Source organism: Anoplopoma fimbria, chromosome 15 (genome assembly GCF_027596085.1).
Source record: "Anoplopoma fimbria isolate UVic2021 breed Golden Eagle Sablefish chromosome 15, Afim_UVic_2022, whole genome shotgun sequence".
NCBI lineage: Eukaryota > Metazoa > Chordata > Actinopteri > Perciformes > Anoplopomatidae > Anoplopoma > Anoplopoma fimbria.
The window spans coordinates 2,171,540-2,192,775 of record NC_072463.1 but is presented as its reverse complement, the minus strand read 5'-3'; the positions used below and the strand labels follow the sequence as shown (position 1 = coordinate 2,192,775).

Sequence of the window (21,236 nt, the reverse complement as noted above, 5' to 3'; positions counted from 1 at the left end):
CAGATCCGCTGGACTAAGACGGCGGGCGGAGCTTCGGACCGTCAGGGCGACTCTGCCCTGCTCAGCGAAACTCTGAAGATCACAAACATCAGCCGTCACCAGGGGGGGCGCTACTACTGCAAGGCCGAGAACGGACTGGGGTCGCCCGCCATCCGGTCCATCCGGGTCGACGTCTACTGTGAGAACACACATCCACTAGTTTAGCTTAGTATAAAGACTGGACACACTTAGTTTAGCTTGGCATTGACGCTGGAAACAGTGAGTTTAGCTTGGGGCGGCTGTGGCGTAGTGGAGAGCAAGGTAGTTCTCCATTCAGAGGATCGATGGTTCGATACCCGGCTTCGGCAGTCGATGTGTCCTTGGGCAAGACACTTAACCCCAAGTTGCTCCTGAAGGCTTGCCATCGGTGTGGACTGGATGTTGCATGAATGTTAGTTAGAGTCTGATGGTGGCACCTTGATGGTAGCCTGTCATCAGTGTGTGAATGGGTGAATGATATGTAATATACTACTGACTGTAAGTCGCTTTGGATAAAAGCGTCTGCTAAATGACTGTAATGTAATGTAATAGACTGGAAACTATAAGCTTAGCATAAAGACTGGAACAGTTAGTTTAGCATAAAGATTGGCATCAGATGGAAACAGCCATCCGGTTCCTGCTGAAAGTCAGTGTCTGGTTTTATTCCAGTTTAACTTCCAGTTTAGTTTGAAGGAGGAACTCTGAGCTGGAAGCTAAATGAAGCTCCAGGTGGATCAGAGAGCGGTCGCTAACTTCCTGTTTCCTGTCGACTGACGGAATCAAACCCTCGTCCTGTCCTTCATGTGTCCTCCTCCAGTGGTGTTTCTCTCTGGTGGTTGTTGACCTACATACGTGGAGACGAAGCCTACTGGAGCTCTGCTGGCTGATCAGATGTTTCACCTTCATCTCTATTGTTGTAGCTGGGATGCACAAATCCCAGTAATCCCAGTAATCCCAGTGATCCCAGCACACAAACGTCCTTGGGGTGTTTTTTCTCCCCGACGTCCCAGATGCTGTGTGCCTCCTAAAAAGTTTCCTCCTAAAGTAACAAAGAATACCTGCGAGCTGTGAGCATGTCGTTGTGTAACAGCCATAATATCCTGGAGCGTGTTTCTTACTGGGATAACAGGGATTTAAGTGGTACCTGAACGCATCGCATCTGAGTGCTTCCTTCAGGGCATGCAGGCTTTTAGAGCACTGCAGGAGGAGACAGAATGAAGCGTTTAACTCTTCACCACATCCAGCAGAGTGTTTGGTTCTGATGTGAGGAGATTAGCCACCATTAGCATCTCTGCTGGTGGTCAGCTTCATTAACACGGACGAGCCTGATTGGTCGGCTGCCGTCAGCTGATCGCTCGCCGTGTTTTCAGCCAATCAAAAAGCAGTAATTACTGCGGCCACAGGAGCAGAGACCTGCTGTTTGGAAAATATGTAAATTCAGACAGAGTTTAGCCACCGTCAGAGTGTTTGTTCTGTATATATTTATATATTTATAAGCTTACATTAAAATAGATTTATATGTTCATGTATTTATATGTCCATATGATACTTTTTATATATTTATATATTTATGTTCATATGTTTAAATATGTATGCTTACATGTTTATTTATTTTATATTTTTATATATGTAAACATGTTAATATATTTTTACATTTATATGTATATATGTTTATATATTTATACGTTTATATATTTATAAATGTATATATTTATATGTAAATATTTGTATATATTTATTTATTATACTTTAATATATTTATATATTTATAAGTTAATATTTGCATATATTTATATTTGTAAATATTTATATCTTTATACGTTTATATATTTATAAATGTATATATTATAGATGTTAATATTTGCATATATTTATATTTGTAAATGTTTATATATATTTATATATATATTTATATTTGAAGTTATTGAATTCAGGGTGAATTAAACTTCAGATTATTTGAAACAGAGACTTTCTCTCCTCTCCATCACCTCCTCACCGCTCTCTCTCCTCCCTTTCTCCCCCTCAGACCTGGATGACCCGGTGATCACGGTGCATCAGAGTGTGGGTGAGTCGAAGGAGCAGTTCTACTTTGAGCGGACGGTGTTCCTCCGCTGCGTGGCGAACTCCAACCCTCCAGTCCACTACAGCTGGAGGAGAGGACGGGAGGCGCTGACGCAGGGCTCCGACGCCGGCGTGGAGATCTACGAACCCTTCTTCACTCAGGTGAACTCACCTTCTGTTTCAGGATCCATATATATATATATCCATATATATATATATATTTTTTTTTGATCAACACAAAGAGGAATTGAATTAACAAATCCAACAAACACAATATACTGTTTATTAAGGTTTATGGTTCATTAAGTTCAATGCTGACTTCAATGATAATAATAACAATAATTATATTTATTATAATGCTAACAATAACAATAATATGAGAAACAATAGTACTGATAATAATAACATTAATATTAGTAATAATATATATAACAATAATTATAATGATGATAACGATAACAATAATATGAAAGAGTATTATACTGATAATAATATTAATAATAATAATATTAATAATAATAATAACATTAATATTAATAATCATTTATATATAACAATAATTATATTTATTATAATGCTAACAATAACAATAATATGAGAAACAATAGTACTGATAATAATAATAATAACATTAATATTAATAATTATATAAATAACAATAATTATAATGATAACAACAACAATAATATGAGAAAGTATTATACTGATAATAATAATAATATGAACGCTAATAATAAAAAAAATAAAAATAATACAATTATATATTTTAAACATCAGTAAACACTGCAGCATTTATTTTATTTTAGGTTATTTATTGGTTTGTTTGAGAGGGACAGCAAACATTAATAAAACATTCTGTAAATGTCTCTGAACAGATGAATAAAGTTTCACAAAAAAAACTGAATATTATATTAAAATCATTAAACCTTTACAATGTTTAAATGTTTATTCTCTGACATTCAAACTAAAACAACCATCTTTTCTGAATGATATTATATAAACCAACAACAGGAGGGACTCAGGATGTGAACCTCCACCCGACCTTTGACCTCTGACCTCAGCATCATATTAGTGAAGAAGACTTTTCTAAACTGGAAAAAATGAGAAACAACTGAAACATCTTTGTCACAATATCTGAAAGTGTGTCGGGTCTCGTTGGTGCGCTGAAGTGGACCGTCAGGGTTCAGAGGACAAATCTTTGGATCTACCTGTTGGCCTCACCTGTCGTCATGACGACGGCGAGAAAGAGTCCTCTTTAGAGTCCTCGTGTCTCTCCAGGAGGAGACGGAGGACGAGGACGGATGATCTCAGGAGACACAGTTGCTGTTGTCTTTGTTTCCAGAAGAGACCGGAGATATTTTTACGTTGGCATCATATCTTCTCAAATATTTATCTTCAGTCTCATATTTACCTGTTTCAGTTACCAGACCCCAGAGAAGGACAGAGACGCTCTCTGTTCAGAACTCTCTCTGTTCAGAACCCTCTCTGTTCAGAACTCTCTCTGTTCAGAACGCTCTCTGTTCAGAACTCTTTCAGTCTCTCAGGAGCTTCATTAAAGCTGCAGACAGAAATAGTTCAGTTTGATTTACGTCCAAAGGTTTCCTTCTCACAGACGTCCAAACCTCCACAGGTTCAAACCTCAGCTTTCCCTCCAGCATTACAAATGTCCTCCTCCCTCCTCATCCTCTTCCTCCTCCTCCTCCTCCTCTTCCTCCTCCCTCCTCATCCTCTTCCTCCTCCTCCCTCCTCATCCTCTTCCTCCTCCTCCCTCCTCATCCTCTTCCTCCTCCTCCCTCTTCATCCCCTTCCTCCTCCTCCCGTTCCTCTTCCTCCTCATCCTCCACCTCTTCCTCCTCCTCCCGTTCCTCTTCCTCCTCCCTCCTCCTCCTCCTCCTCATCCTCCTCCTCCTCCACCTCTTCCTCCTCCTCCTACTCCTCTTCCTCCTCCCTCCTCATCCTCTTCCTCCTCCTCCTCTTCCTCCTCCACCTCCTCATCCTCCACCTCTTCCTCCTCCTCCTCTTCCTCCTCCACCTCCTCATCCTCCACCTCTTCCTCCTCCTCCTCCTCCCTCCTCCTCCTCTCCTCCTCCTCCTCCTCCCCTTCCTCTTCCTCCTCCCTCCTCCTCCTCCTCCTCCTCCTCCCCCGTTCCTCTTCCAGTCTTGTCCCTGGTTTAGCCGGCCAATCAGGCGTCCCGTTAGCGGGCCGTGAAATACAGAAGCGGAGAAACATTAAAGCCTTCAGCGCCGAGCTGGATAACTTGTTAACTCCTCCCTCCTCCCTCCTCCTTCCCTCCTCCCTCCTCGTAGGCACTAATGAGGAACTTATCTCCTCATCATCATCATCAGCTGCCAAAAATTGGCCGCCATCTTTGCACAAACATCCCATTTAAATGTCATCTAATCTCATCTCATCTGTCCGAGAGGCAGAAGGCAGCGCAGAGGCTGCCAGAGGAGATATGAGAGAATTAACAGTGAGGAGGAGACAGGAGGAGGAGAAGGGGAGGAAGAGAAGGAGGAGGTGGAGGAAGGATAGGAGGAGGAGGAGGAGGAGGAGGGAGGAAGGGGAGGAAGAGAAGGAGGAGGAGGAGGAGGAGGAGGAGGATAGGGAGGAGGAAAAGGAGGAGGAGAAGGGGAGGAAGAGAAGGAGGAGGTGGAGGAAGGATAGGAGGAGAAAAAGGAGGAGGAGAAGGGGAGGAAGAGAAGGAGGAGGAGGAGAAGGATAGGAGGAGGGGGGGAGAGGAGGAGGGGGGGAGGAGGAGGAGGACGAGAGGGACAAGTAGAGAGGAGGAGGAGGAGGAGGAGGGGAGGAGGAGGAGGAGGAGAAGGAGGAGGAGGGGGACGCGAGGGACAAGGAGAGAGGAGGAGAGAGGAGGAGGAGGACCAAACAGCTGAATATCTGCTGATTTCTTTTTACTTTAATGATTTTGGGTTTTAATTAAAAAGCCTCAAAAACTCAGTGAAGTTTTGAATTGAAGACTTCGCCTCCCAGAGAGCCTTTCTCTGTAAATGTACGGTGGCCCTGAGGGAAAAATCAAAACAACACAATGATAAAACATTATTACAATTGTTATTGTTTAAAGGGACGAAACAATCCATAACAGAAGTTTATATTTATGTATCCCCACTGTTATCATTTTATATTTCATTATTTTTTTTATTTAATTTACATCATTTTTTTTAAATGTATTTCAAAATGTGCAATTATTTAATTTTGTGTGTTACAGGGTGAGACGAAGATCTTGAAGCTGAAGAATCTTCGTCCTCAGGATTACGCCCGCTACACCTGCATCTCCTCCGTCAGGAGCGTCTGCGGCATCGGAGACAAGAGTGCCCACTTCAGTCTGAACAACAGGACAGGTAACGCACACACACACACACACACACACACACACACACACACACACACACACACACACACACACACACACACACACACACACACACAATATGGTCACAATTCTAACTTCAACCACCACAGTCGGAGTCTGAACCTTAGAGTTTACAGTTGGACCGTGTGGGGACCAGACTTCAGAGATGAGTCCCCACAATGACGGTGTGTTTACAGGTCCCCACTACGTCATGAATACACACACACACACACACACACACACACACACACACACACACACACACACACACACACACACACACACACACACACACACACACACACCTGTAGTAGTTCTGACTTAAACTTCAAAACTGAGTCTGATTGGTTTGCTGCTAAAACTAAATGATATTGATATGATAAAGAATTAAAAAAATTACATTTTTCATTAATATCTTAAATCATTTTATTTTTCTAAAATTTTATTTAAATTATAACCTTATAAATCTCTTTTTTTGTCCTTAATATGCCTTCTTTACTTATTTTACAGTCATGTTATGTTTATCTCAATTATTTTCTCTGAAACAAATTTTAAAGTTCAGGAAATAAAGAAAATAATCATAATAATTCAATTATTTTAATAAAAAGAGAAAATGTTTAACTTTGTGATAACTAATCCTGTTATCTGAGTAAATAAATCAGATTTATGTGATGCTAAGTAAAGGGTTTGACTTTGTATCTGATGATTTAATTATTAAATCCTCCTTTGCATCAGTTTTTTTAATCCTTCCTGAAAGAAACGTTGTCCGTACTTCCAGTTTATTATTATATATTTCTTTAATCTGTCTCTGTACCTGGGCCTCGTGTTCAGATGGATGTAAATCATAAATAAATCATCTTCCTCCCGGAGCTCCACTGCAGCTCACTGACCTGTACAGTAGATCCTTCCGCCTCGCCCCAGTGGCTGATGGGATTTACATGATGTCAGCTTAACAGAGGTCGACTCAGCTATTTTTATCTCCCTGCTTATTATTTCTGCATTTGGCTGCTTTTTCCGCAGCTGGTCGAGGCAGCTTTTTATTTCTCTGTGAATCTGAGGAAGCTTTTAAACTCTGCAGCCCGGTGGATTATTTACACAAGAAGACACATTTAAGATCTTTGAGGATGCGACAAATGTAAACATTGAAATCCAAATATTACCTGCATCTGACCAATGAGTCAAAATAAACATTTAAATGTTTTTCACAGAAAACTCCATCATGAAGTCTTTATTTATATATAACATTATGAACCATTCAAACAGTGAGCAGTAAATGCAAAGAGGATCAGAAGTCATTAGGTCAATAATAAGTAAATTAATAATTTCTATAAAAAAAATTCATATCTTAGTAAACTGTCAGTTTATCTGAAGATGTCTCTTCAACAAAATAATCCACAAATTAATTATTAGTTTTGGCTTTAGTTCTGTTACTAAAGTTGTATTTAGTGTTTTTACTCACATAATCGTCCAATATTTTGTTTTTTAATAATTTATGTTGGGGGTTTTTTTACGATCTGTGACGTCAAAGAAAAAATAGATATAGAGATAAAATATGAACTGTTGAAACAGAACAAAATAAAATTGCAGTGAAGGAAGAATAACGACAAAGTGTGAAAATGAAAATGATTATTGATAAAGTAAAACTTTCTCCTACTCCTCCTCTTCCTCCGCCTCCTCCTCCTCTTCCTACTCCTTTTCCTCCTCCTCCACCTCCTCGTCCTCTTCATCCTCCTCTTCCTCCTCCCCCTCTTCCTCCTCCTCTTCCTCCTCTTCCTACTCTTCCTCCTCCTCCTCTTCCCCCTCTTCCTCCTCCTCCAGCTCCTCCCTCCGTTAAGCTCCTCCTGGACGACCCCCTGGTGGTGAACCCCGGAGAGACGATCACTTTGGTCTGCTTGGCGTCGGGCGGAGACCCTCCCCCCTCCCTGGTGTGGGTGAGGCCCGGAGGGGAGGAGCTACCGAAGAGGAGCGTCGTAAACGGCGGCACGCTGACCGTCCCTGCCATCACCGTGGACGACGGTGGTGCCTACAGCTGTGTGGCGTCCAACAACGTGGGAAACCCCGCCAAGAAGTCCACCACCATCCTGGTCAGAGGTACGACTTCAACACCTCACAACATCAACACAAACACTTTATGAAACTTTAATGTCCAACAAGAGAGGTGAGTCCCCGTAAAGTGGTGTGTGAGCGCTGGTCCCCACAATGTAGCAAAACAAGCACACAGTCTCAGATACATAAAGACTGGAAACACACTTCCTCCAAGCCCACAGAGGGTTTTTGTTTTGCTTCTTTTGTTCGTCCAACAGTTCGAAACCCAACGACGTTCTATTTACTGTCATGTTTGATCTAAAACTGACTTGGTAGTTTTGTTGCCATAATCTGGTCTTTATTATATATTAGTATTATTATACTGTGTTCATGTAACAGGCAGAAATGAACACGTGCTGCTGGACTTTTGTAGGAAAACGCACAATTTTTAGAGGATGAAACTAGTTAAATACTTGACATTTTTACTTGACAAATTACTAAAAGCAGGGTTTGAAATACAGGAAGCTACGTGGAGTTCATCTCCCCAGAAAAACCTTATTTGAGTCATTAAGATGGAGATTTAAAATAAGATAATCCTTTATTAGTCCCGCAGCGGGGACATTTACAGGATTTACAGCAGCATAGAGGATAGTGCAAACAAGAGACAAACAAGTATTATAAATAAGTAAATAAGTAATAAAACAGTAAAGAATATTAAATAATTTAAAAAAGTAAAAAATCCTCAATAACTAACTGGTCTACTGGGTTAAATAACGCAATTAAAATGTCCATAAAAGTCCATAGAAAAGTGAAAATAAATGGCGTTTTTAACATAATTCAGGTGAAAATAGAAGCATTTAATGTCACTTTCAATGACACTTTACTGTGTGTATGTTTTACTACATTGTGGGGACCAGCGCTCACACACCACTTTAAGGGGACTCACCACTCTTGTTGGACATTAAACTTTTATAAAGCGGCGTTAAAAGTGGCCTTTTATCATAAATCAGGTAAAAATAGAAGTATGTATGCATGTGCACGTGTACATACCCCCCCCCCCCCCCCCATGAGACATAGGGCTCCATTAAAGCCACTCTGTGATTCAAACACTGACTGAAACAGTTAGTTAATGATCAAAATAATGATTTATCTGTGGATCCACTGGTCGTTGCTCTCTTGTAGAAATGAACTCTTTATGGAAACAGGATTCAAAGCAGCAGCTTTTAGTTTCCGTGTAACCAGAACTCCTGACTTCTCTGCTCCTCTTGTGAAACGAGGTGAAACTCGCTCTCTATTTCTGGAGACAGTGTGGTTCCTGTGGGATTCCTCTGCAGCTGCACACTCCTCTACCTGTTGCAGGCGGGTTTATTCTTTATGTTTCCGTCTGAGTGTCTCTGACGGCGTTCAGGTGAGTCGCTGCAGAGCTACAAAGACACGTTCATGTCTCCACTTGTTGTTCTGAGGGAAACAAGCTGCTGCAGAAAAGACGGGAATAGATCCGACACATCCAGCAACAAACGCTGCGTTTATCTGCGTCTGTGCAGACGCTAAGCTCTCTCTTTATTTAAAATCCTGCTCTTCCTCTCCGAGCTGTGTCGGCGTTTTTCCTGCAGCGCCACGATGGAACGAACATCATCAGAATTTTAAGAGTCTGAGGGTTAACGGGAGGAAGATCAGCAATATGTTTGGTTTTAACTAGATCAAGTTCATTTTAAAACAGAGATAATCACTGTGTCATATCAGTACATATTTCTACACTGAAAGTATATTTTAAACACATTTAAAATAGTGATTGTGTGAGGAAAATATCTTTACTAACAGATGTTATTTAGTTTAGTAGATGGAGAACTAAACGCTGATCAAACAGACAAAGATCCTCTGAAGTACAGCTGAAGAAGAACAGAAGAAATCAGCTGGAAACTCAGATTTAAACAGGAACAGCTTCCTTTTTTAGAGTCTAGAGTTTCACAATAAAAGCAGCCCAGGACAAGCTGGAGTTAACTTTATCAAAGCTCTTCTTCAGACTTCACATAGAAACAGAAGGTTAGTGTAGAGTTAGTACTGCTGGAACATCAGCTGAACCCTCTTCAATCAATATCTACTGATCAATAATCAAACTGTCATGTGACAAACTGTTTCACATGTAAATAAACATCTGGAGTCTAAATCTTCATCTCTTAGAAGAGTTATTATGGATCAATAGAACAGCTGATTATGAACTTTTCAAACGTTAATTACATATAAAATATGATTAAAATCAGTGCAATATTCAAGTGAGCCATGCTAGCTGCTTCCCCCCACTCCCAGTCTTTATGCTAAGCTAGGCTAACAGACCGCAGCTCTGAACTCACAGAATGTTGAACTGTTTCTTGTGTTTCTTTCGTCCACTTTATTTTATTCAGCAGCATGACTCACCTCTGTGTGTGTGTGTGTGTGTGTGTGTGTGTGTGTGTGTGTGTGTGTGTGTGTGTGTGTGTGTGTGTGTGTGTGTGTGTGTGTGTGTGTGTGTCAGCTGCTGACCCTGCAGCTTGTCAGCCCTCCTCCTTACTTATTTAACTCCCATCATGCACATCTCTCTCTCTCTCTCTCTCTCTCTCTCTCTTTTTTCTCTCTCTCTTTTTGTTATGTGAGTTCATGTCTCTCTCCCAGTCCTCCCAGTCTGACACACACTGCTGCTAATGAACCCAGTGTGTGTGTGTGTGTGTGTGTGTGTGTGTGTGTGTGTGTGTGTGTGTGTGTGTGTGTGTGTGTGTGTGTGTGTGTGTGTGTGTGTGTGTGTGTGTGTGTGTGGAGAGGATACATCTGTATTTATTGGACTGGACAGGGGGGGCAGACCTGTCCAGGGGGGTTGAAGATGAAGATGAGAGAGAGAGGGGAGGAAGGCTGCTGGAGGGATGAGGAGAAATGAATATATAGCAGGAGGAAGATAAGGAGGTGATGGTGAGGGAGGAGGAGGAGGAGGAGGGAGGTGATGCTGAGGGAGGAGGAGGAAGAGGAGGTGATGCTGAGGGAGGAGGAGGAGGAGGAGGTGGTGCTGAGGAATGCTTGAATCTGTGTCTAGAGAAAGGTCTTCTGAGTAATGAAGGAGACAGAAGTTTTTTCTGGAGCTTACTTCCACATCTCATCTCGCTACTACTGTGTGTGTGTGTGTGTGTGTGTGTGTGTGTGTGTGTGTGTGTGTGTGTGTGTGTGTGTGTGTGTGTGTGTGTGTGTGTGTGTGTGTGTGTGTGTGTGTGTCTGTGCGCAGTGACTTTCATGTGCGAGCGGCTGCATTCACCTCTAGTTATGCAACAGACCTTTTACTGACGCAGTGACACACACACACACACACACACACACACATAGACACACACACACACGAAGATACACACACACACGGACACACACATGGACACACACACACACACAGGGTTTTGTTCTGAGGCGTTCTTGCTTTAATCTTAATGAACAAGGACAATCAGCTGCTCGCCTCACGAACTGAAGCTATTTATACACACACACACACACACACACACACACACACACACACACACACACACACACACACACACACAGAGATGAGGGGTTTGAACTTGGACCTTCTGAAGACGGCAGCGTGTAGAGGACAGAGACAGACAGACAGACAGACAGACAGACAGACAGACAGACAGACAGACAGACAGACAGGTCCATTTCAACGTTTTCTGATGTGTCAATTATTGCCCGTCTGCTTTTCAAAATAAAGTTTTCACAGTAAAATACTTAGTTAGGTTTAGTTAAAAGACTCTTTTGGGTTTAAATAACTACTGAAGTTCTGTCACGAATAAATGAACACTGACAAACAAAAGAAAAACTGATTAATGTTGTTTTTGTTCCACGTTACTTTTTTCTTATTTGTGGTGGATTTGAATGAAACATTCAGGTTTATCAGGTTTTTATGTTTCATACGTTTCATAATCTTTCGATTTGGATTTTTTCTGAGTTCAAGCTACAGAGATTTGTGTCTATGAACGTGATGATTTGATTATAACAGATCAGGTGACTCCAGCTGTGACTGCCGTGTGATTGGCTGTGTGAGCACAGGTAATGAGTCCTGTCACATGACCCCCACTGTGCTGAACCCGGAGAGAGCAGAAGCGGCGGCAGCTGGTCGCTCATCGGATTAAACTGAACAAATGGTTTCCGTCATAATTAAGCTCCATTTGGACGGATTAGTTTCTGCAGAGCAGGAAGAGAAACTCTAATGATTCATAACGTCAGATAGAAACAAAGACAACCAGCTGTAGGGTCACTGAGCTCTGAACACGCTGACCTTTGACCCTTTTTCATTACTCTTAATGTTGAAGCTTTTTGTTCTTGTTTTAATACGTATAAATATATTTCTATTTTTGAGTTTGGATCCCAGATGTGAAGGCCTTACTCACAGACAGATGGCCTCTTTTTAAATGTGACCTTTCTGAATCTTTACCACTTCTCTGGAATCATTCAGGAAGCAGCTTTTGTTCTGGTGAAGGTCAGACGTGTTTAAAGGTGGTATTTACAGCTGAGCCTCTGGTCGTTCCATTTATTCATGAAAGTCACTACGAGGAACTTTCATTTAGTGTTGATTCTGGCGGTCCCTGTGGACTAAAGTGGTAGTGTTTATGAGCACCAGAGTCCCTCAAAAAACCTCTCATTTTACTGCAGCAGGGTCTGACAGTCTGACCCACTCAGTCCTGGTTCTGGTTCTCCAGAACTCTCAGAACTCTGGTGCCCCCCTTCCCTCCAGCGAGTCCAGTAATACGGCAGAGAGCACCTTGCATGGTAGCCTGCTCAATATGCAATCGCTGCTCCTTTTAAGCAGGAGGCAACCTCCGGTTCTGTAAAGGGAAGTCACTGCTTCATGTGTTAAAGCTGCATTATCTCTCCTGTCCACCAGGGGGCGACTCCTCTGGTTGTATAGAAGTCTATGAGAAAATGACTCTACTTCTCTCTTGATTTATTCCCTCAGTAAACATTGTAAACATGAGTTTATGGTCTCAATCTCTAGTTTCAAGTCTTCTTCAATACAGCATGATGTTCATTTAGTAAATGATGCTCCATTTAGAGTCAAACAGACCATAAAGCAGGGGATGCTTTAGGGCGGGGCTACACACTGATTGACAGGTCGACACCAGAGACGTATACGGCGTCTCTACGCGTCTCTAGTCCATATATGGTCACTTCCTGTTCACTGGTTGCAAAAATCAAGATGGCATCGACCATAATCCAAGATATTGACGGCCGTTAATCGCTGAACTTGAAGCTTCATAACGTCCACAAACCGATGAGTGACGTCATGATGACCACGTCCTCTTCCTTTAAACAGTCTGTGTTTTATTTCCTTGCTTCAGTCCTCTGCTATCATTTCCTCCACCTCTGATTTCAGATCGTTGGATATTTGGTATGTTTGTGTTCCTTCTCTTCTTTTGTAGCTTCATACATCTGAACTGTGTCCTCTCGTGTCCGTTGGTACCCTCAGGTCTTCGTAAAGGTCGGTTCTGGATCACGCCCGACCCGTACCACAACGACGACAACATCCAGATCGGCCGCGAGGTGAAGATCAGCTGCCAGGTGGAGGCCACGCCCCCCGAGGAGCTGCAGTTCAGCTGGCTGAAGAACGGCCGTCCTCTGAGGAGCTCCGAGCGGATGGTCATCACGCACACGGACACCGAGGTCACCCCCGGGACGACCAACCTCGACATCATCGACCTCAAGTTCACCGACTTCGGAACCTACACATGTGTGGCCTCGCTGAGGAACGGAGGAACCCCCGAGATCAGCATCGACGTCAACATCTCCTCCACCACAGGTGAGAGGGGCTGAGGGGGAGGAGGAGAGAGGGGAGGAGAGACACGTGTTAAATGACCTTGTGCTCTCTCTGCCTGCAGTTCCTCCGGAGCTGTCCGTCCCCAGGGGGCGCTCTCACCTGGTGGCCCAGGAGGGCGACACCGTGGACCTGCAGTGTCTGGTCTCAGGGAAACCCAAACCCATCATCCTCTGGTCCCGGGTGGAGGAGGGCGGGGCGGCAGCGGCGGCGGCGGCTCTGATGCCGGACGGCTCGGAGCAGACGGAGAGCTACGACGGCGTCCTGAGGATCAACAACGTCAGCAGAGAGATGAGCGGAACGTTCCGCTGCAGCACGAGTCAGTACAACGGGTTCAACGTGAAGCCAAGGGAGGCTCTGATCACGCTGGTGGTGCAGTGTGGGTAACACACACACACACACACACATATATACAGACACACACACACACACACACACATATATACAGAGAGACACACACATATATACAGAGAGACACACACACACACACACACATATATACAGAGAGACACACACACACACACACATATACAGAGAGACACACAACCACACACACATATGTACAGAGAGACACACACACACACACATATATACAGAGAGACACACACACACACACACACATATACAGAGAGAGACACACACACACACATATACACTCTCAAAACACACACACACATATATACAGAGAGACACACAACCACACACACATATGTACAGAGAGACACACACAAACACACACACACCCCTATACACTCTCAAAACACACACACACACATATACAGAGAGAGACACACACACACCCATATATACACTCTAAAACACACACACACGCACGTACAGAGAGAGACACACACATTAGCATTAGCCCTGGAGACCGGTAGGTTTCATTCCACTCCAGAGGAGGACAGAACCTGTTTGTTGTGTGAGCTGGGTGAAATTGAAAAAGAGGAGCACTTTTTGTTTTACTGTCCTGTTTACGAGGACATAAGGGATGTCCTCTTCAGTAAAATGACTTCCGTTTATGTTGATTTCTTTTGGCTGGATGATTATGAAAAACTCGAGTTGGGTTTTAGGAAAGGAACCTTCTATGTAGCAGATTTTATTTGCCAGGCCTGGGAGAGAAGGCAGAATGTTTTGTTTAAGATGGAGCGATGAAGCAACCGGTTGTTTCGTAATCAAATGTGACTTGATGAGATGTGGATCCGGGGCACGTTCTGTGCACGTTCTGTGCAAAAATATCTATCTATCTATACACTCTAAAAACACACATAAACATCTATCAGAGAGACACAAAAACACACACACACACACACACACACACACACACATACATATATATATACACTGTTCAAACACACAGACACACACATATATATACATATATATTTAAAGAGAGAGACACACACACACACACACACACACACACAGAAACAGTTTGAGGACCAGAACAAACAGAAAAAACTAAATCTGATTGACATAATTATCAGTTATTGATTGAATAATATCTTCATTGATTAATATCAGTTCAAAATATTATTTTTCCTTTAACACATTTAAACACCTTTAAAACTTTTTAAGAGGAAAATGAAACATAAAAAAGTAACATTTTAAATGCAGGAGTTTTTCATTCCCTTAACAAAGAAACGGCTCTTCTTTAAACTCTCTCTTCTCTAAACTTCCTGCAGCTTGTTTGCTGTTTTCACTGAGCAGCGACGCTAAACAGATTAACGTGAGGGCAGATTACAGGTGGATTACTTTGAAATAAATTAAACAACATTCAAGTCACACACAACACAGATTTAACTTCCAGTTGTGTTTAAGTAAAGAACTGTCCCTGATCCACTGAACATGAACCCAAACACACAGCAGAGTGTTAGCGCTGTAAAAACAGATCGCACATGAACACAACATTAACATTAATATGCTAATCACGTCCACATGAAGCCCCCAGATAAAAGCTTATGAGCAACATTTCAAATGAGCTGTTTTTTAGGGTTTTACTTTGACAATAATCCCTCACAGTCTGTTGGGTTTTTTACTGGATTACGGGGACGACAGTGATGAGACACTGACAACCACACAATGGCTCTGACAAACATCCTCTTCCTCACCAACAGGTCCCTTCAAAGTAGGGAACAGACAGAAGAATAGAAACAGGCGGCTGAAGCTGTTGTATAAAATCCTCCCAAGGTGGTTTATTAACGTGGAATACAGGGACGATAGTTATGTGTTGACGTGAAATAGTTACCGTCCCCACAAAACACAGTCGTAACGTTCATATTGAAACTGCTGAAACTGTTATTGTTGGTTTAAAATCCTATAGATGTGTTTATTAACGTGGATTACAGGGACGATAGTTATATGTTGACTTGAAAGAGTTACCGTCCCCACAAAACACAGTCGTAACGTTCATATTGAAACTGACTGAAACTGTAATTGTTGGTTTAAAATCGTGTAAGTGTGTTTATTAATGTGGATTACAGGGACATTAGTTATGTGTCAAGGTGAAAGAGTTACTGTCCCCACAAAACACAGTTGTAACGTTCATATTGAAACTGACTGAAAACAGTTATTGTTGTATAAAATCACAACAGGTTGTTTCTATCCTCTACAGGGACATGATCCCATTTCTTTTTTTTAAATGGATTACAGTGAAACCTTCAAGGTGAAAACAGAAAGAGTGTAAATGACAAAAGGATGTTTGTAGTTGTTTTTCCTTCAGGGATTATTTGGACATCAGTAATGTGTCAAGGTGTAATGGTCCCCGATGTCCTACAAAAAAAGGTTTTAAGGGGTTTATACAGAAGTAACCAGACTGACGGCTGACTGAAAAGTTTTTTTGCGCAGTAGAGAAGAATAAAAAAATAGATTGAAGACTGTTAGCTGTTGTCTAAAATCCTGCCAAGGTCCTCATGATAGCAGAATAATAGTTAACAGTTTAACAGCATTTGTCCGAAGCTAACAAAATGTATTTTAACTGTAAAGTTTTCTGTTACAGTTTTACATGTGATAATATTGATACTCAAACACAAATGTTGCCCTCGTTTAACATGTAAAAGCTCAGCTGTGAAAACAAGAAGTTTAAGTGTTTTTAAGGAGCAATATACGACTATCGGATCATTATTTATTTATCATCAACAAACCCTGTTAGAGTTGTTATCACTGTTAGCTGTTGTTATCACTGTTAGCTGTTGTTATCACTGTTAGCTGTTGTTATCATTGTTAGCTGTTGTTATCATTGTTAGCTGTTGTTATCACTGTTAGATGTTGTTATCACTGTTAGCTGTTGTTATCATTGTTAGCTGTTGTTATCATTGTTAGCTGTTAGATGTTGTTATCATTGTTAGCTGTTGTTATCATTGTTAGCTGTTGTTATCACTGTTAGCTGTTGTTATCATTGTTAGCTGTTGTTATCACTGTTAGCTGTTGTTATCACTGTTAGATGTTGTTTGCACTGTTAGCTTCTAGCTGCCACCCAAGGCGTCGCCAGGTTGAGAGCCGATGAGAAAAAAAATCACATAATAATATTAAGTATATTTGGCTTTTTGAAATTCATTTACATGATTTTAAAAAACGCTCTTCATCCACATTTATTATGTTTTTATCCAATTTTAACTTTTTATCTCTGACAAAAATAAAATCAGACAAACTTCCTCTAAAAAGCTAAAACTGTGAATTAAGGATAAAAAAAACACATGTGACCATGAGAAAGAAAGATTATAACAATCAATTTCACATTTAATAAATTCCTATATAGGAGTACGGTAATGTAATTTTTTTTTTATTATGTTAAATTAAACTCGACGCTGCCGTCCTGCTCCGACCTCTCAGTTAATGAGGTGGAGCCATCGCTGCCTCGTCCCTGGAGCCAGGCAGGCTCCCACTCTGTCTCTCTGCTCAGAGGTCAGAGGTCGCTCGCCTGCAGCTGCTGCTCATCCGTGTCTGACAGCAGCACGTTAATCCAGGAAGTGACACCTGTAATGTGGCTGAAATCCTCAGTGGAAGTTCTGTTGGAGGGATTTAAAACGACAGATCCAACGCTGCCTTCGTGCCCTTTAGCGGAGCGCCGCGGCACTGGGGTTAACGCCTGTCTGACGTTAAATATTTCAAACCCTTAAGAGGTTTAAGGTTATTTTAGAGGCTTCATTAAAGAGAAGTGACAGAGCAGCCAGTTAAATTTGGTCTCATTCAGTCTGGATTTAGTCAGACTTATTATTTATTTTATCACTTTAATACAGCGACTATTGAACTGAACTTTATGGTCAGTTCAGGTTCAACATGTTGTATTTAAACAGAAGACAGAAGAAAAGTGATTCAACTTAATGATTTGATTTTCTTTAGACTTTTTTAACATTATTTGGATTTAAAACATGACAGATAAAAGAGATTGATGTCTGTTATGTTTGGGATCCAAAGATGCTGAAAGAGTTCAGTCCAGGAAGCAACAACCAGTTCTGATAACTGAAGCCGATGCTTCATGTCTTCAAGCTGCATTTTTCTCTAATTTCCATCAGGGGGCGACTCCTCACAGTGTAGCCCCGCCCTAAAGCATCCCCTGCTTTATGGTCTGTTTGACTCTAAATGGAGCATCATTTACTAAATGAACATCATGCTGTATTGAAGAAGACTTGAAACTAGAGATTGAGACCATAAACTCATGTTTACAATGTTTACTGAGGGAATAAATCAAGAGAGAAGTAGAGTCATTTTCTCATAGACTTCTATACAACCAGAGGAGTCGCCCCCTGATGGACAGGAGAGAATGCAGCTTTAAGACATGAAGCTTTGACTTCATGTTTCAGAACCGGATTTGTCTCCTGATCTGGACTCTAAACGAGGTTTGTTGATATTCTTGGTGCTGTATCTTCTCATACTTCCTGTCTCGGTCTCCACCAGTCCCCCCCACCGTGGAGCCGGTGTACACAGAGATCCGTCAGGCTCTCGGCCGGGCGTTCAGCCTCACCTGCCGCCTGCTGCGAGCTCACCCAGCGCGCCTCCTGCGGTACGAGTGGAAGCTGGGCTCCCGCCTCCTCACCGTCGGGCAGTTCAGCGACCAGCGGGACGACACCAGCTACCTGGTCAAAGCTCTGAACCGAGAGGGCTACGGCGAATACACCTGTGACATCACCAACGAGGCCGGGGCGGGGCGCTGCACCTTCCTGGTCACAGGTGAGCCGGCTTGACTTGTGCATGATGGGAAGTTGTTTTAGGCTTGAATGTGTGAAAAGGTTGGGTTTCCTGTTTCTGAACCAGACAGATCTTCTCTTGGAGTTAAAGCTGATTGATTTGGACCGGTTTTAAAATACTTATGTCTTGACTTGGACTTATTTTTTATGATTATAATAATTACAACATTTTTGAGCCTCATTTGGACTTGGGCTGAATGACTCTGGACTTAACTTGTGCTTCTATCAGACCAAACTCGATTTGTACTGGAAAGATTTGAGACTTGATATGGACTGGATTTGAGAAACTTGAGACTTGACATGGTGTAGAGTGACTTGAGACTTGACATGGTGTAGAGTGACTTGAGACTTGACATGGTGTAGAGTGACTTGAGACTTGACATGGTGTAGAGTGACTTGAGACTTGATAGGGTGTCGAGAGACTTGAGACTTGACATGGACTTCCAGTCTCCCAGTGAGGCCCCAGTAGCTGATAATGAGGTTCTGTTAACAGAACTGAGGTCTGCTGGGAACTCTGAGCTGTTTTCAAAGTGTTTACATCTGCAGGACGATGAACACGATGATTAATTAGAGTTTATCTTTAAATCCTGAGAGTTGGCAGACTGAAGCAGAGAATCACAGAGTTTCCTCGGTGGACTTTAAAGTGTCATAAATAATAATGAGCAGAGCTTCAGGAAACCTTCACATACTCACAAACATCTGAAGTGACAACAAACACTTTAGTGTCAGCAGGAAGATTAGAAAACAACTGCCTCACAGTTCAGGTCTTTAAGGCTCAAAGATCACAGACTTTTATGAATTTGAACTTTTGATTGACTGTGAAATCTTTGTCTTTGATGTTTGCACTTCTGCAGCATAATGTTGTCTCTGAGTCCTTTCTGCATTATTTAAAGGACCATACCGTGTTTTTCCTTCACGATTTATTCCTCTAACTGTGAATCATGGAACATTCTCACAGTCGACTCAACAGAGTAACAAGACTGAATATAAGAAGAGGAAGTAGTCATGGTGAAGTCACTCATTGGTTTGTGGACTGAAGTTTTGAAGCCTTAAGTTTGGTGATTTTGCCGTCGCCATCTTTGATCACGGCCGCCGCCATGTTGGTTCTTTTTTTTTTGCGGCAGCGAGTCTGTATGAGTATCAGCAGCAGAGTTTGGTCTGGTATAAATGTTAGTAATCTTCAGATACAGTAAACCCAGTCTGTCATCACCTGATCTGCTCAAAGCTAAACCTTGTTCAGCTTTGAGCACTCATGAAATACATTTTATATTAAACTAAGCTTGAAGAAACAGGACAGCTCAGAATAAACAGCACTGTTATTGGATCGGTGCTCAGCATCGGCTGGTTGGGTATCACAATCATATATTCTTATATGATTATTATATCTTCACTGGACATAAAGAGCTGGTTCTCACCTCTTAATGTGGAGTCGTTTGTTTGTAAATGAGAGTTACCAGACGTCAAACAGGAAGTGGCGGCCGAGTCGACTCGTGTATCCATCCTCTCCTGATGAAAGCCCCCCCGTAGAGACGCCCTGTCAGCGCTGCCAGACTCTTCCTGTGAAACCAGCGGTGGCGTTAAGCCTCTTATCACCGCGGCCGGCGAGCAGCGGCGCGTTCTGCAGGCAGCAGCAGAAAGCAGTTAAAGAGTAAGCGTTGTAAGCTCGGGATGGAGAGCTGATGGAAAATGACGGTGATTATGTCGGGCTTGTCATCACCGAGGTGAAGTTTGTGTTGTTAATCAGGTGTGAACACGCCGGTGGCATTTTAAACCTGGCTCATCCTGCAGCAGCCAATGAGACGGCAGCAGAGCTTCAGAGTCAAAATGACAGAACAGAAGTGAAACTCTGACTCCAGACTGTGAGACAAACTCCAACATGACGACTCACCAGGCTGTTAAACTGTTCCTCACACCTCCAGGAAAACTAGGAAACTACAGTTCAACGTTGTTTTTTTCTTTGTCTCGCTGAGTCGGAGCAGCAGAATGTTTATTATTCATGTTTCCATCAGTGTGACTTCACAGCAGTGTCTCTAATATTCACTCTGACATTTCCTTATGTGCGTCCTCATCGTCAACATCCTGTTTTCATGGAGGAAGTCCTTAACTCACTTCAAAGCTCTTCAACACTAACATGCCCGGTTCAGTTCAAATTAACGCTGATGCATTTATTTGTTTTGACTGATGCAGCATGAAAAGAAAGTTTGGTCTGGTCCAATATTCTCCTGTGTTTTAGTTCTGGTTTGGTCCAATATTTGGTCCAATATTCTCTGGTGTTTTAGTTCTGGTTTGGTCCAGTATTCGGACCTGGTTTCTCTGGTGTTTGGGTTCTGGTTTGGTCCAGTATTCTTTGGTGTTTTAGTTCTGGTTTGGTCCAGTATTTGGTCCATTATTCTCTTGTGTTATAGTTCTGGTTTGGTCCAGTATTCGGACCTGGTTTCTCCTGTGTTATAGTTCTGGTTTGGTCCAGTACTCTCTGGTGTTTTTAGTGATAGTCCAATATTCTTTGATATTGTATCTGGTTTAATCCAATATTTGAAAGGGACAGGTCATTTTTGTTAATATTAACTCAAGTCCCACTTACTAGCTTCTTAATGGAGCTTTCAACCACATCTCATAGTCCTCATCAGCGGGTGATTCATTGTCATCATGTGTATGGATCAGTGATGAAGTCAGTAAGTGGACCTTAAATTAAGATTATTTTCTCAAACTACTGAAATCATGTTTTTTTTTTAAGTAGTCTGAGTCCCTGAGCTG

At 42.1% G+C, this 21,236-nt stretch overlaps 1 protein-coding gene across 1 annotated transcript in view; it reads left to right on the top strand.

The window, feature by feature from the left end:
• mdga2a (MAM domain containing glycosylphosphatidylinositol anchor 2a) overlaps nucleotides 1-21,236 on the top strand; it is a 44,336-nt gene that overhangs the window by 9,945 nt on the left and 13,155 nt on the right. Inside the window, exons 5-11 of the mRNA XM_054614253.1 lie at nucleotides 4-178; nucleotides 2,045-2,241; nucleotides 5,304-5,436; nucleotides 7,266-7,538; nucleotides 12,952-13,281; nucleotides 13,361-13,675; nucleotides 18,193-18,465. Of these exons, the coding sequence (XP_054470228.1) occupies nucleotides 4-178; nucleotides 2,045-2,241; nucleotides 5,304-5,436; nucleotides 7,266-7,538; nucleotides 12,952-13,281; nucleotides 13,361-13,675; nucleotides 18,193-18,465 (1,696 nt within the window). The remainder of the gene's footprint in view (nucleotides 1-3; nucleotides 179-2,044; nucleotides 2,242-5,303; nucleotides 5,437-7,265; nucleotides 7,539-12,951; nucleotides 13,282-13,360; nucleotides 13,676-18,192; nucleotides 18,466-21,236) is intronic.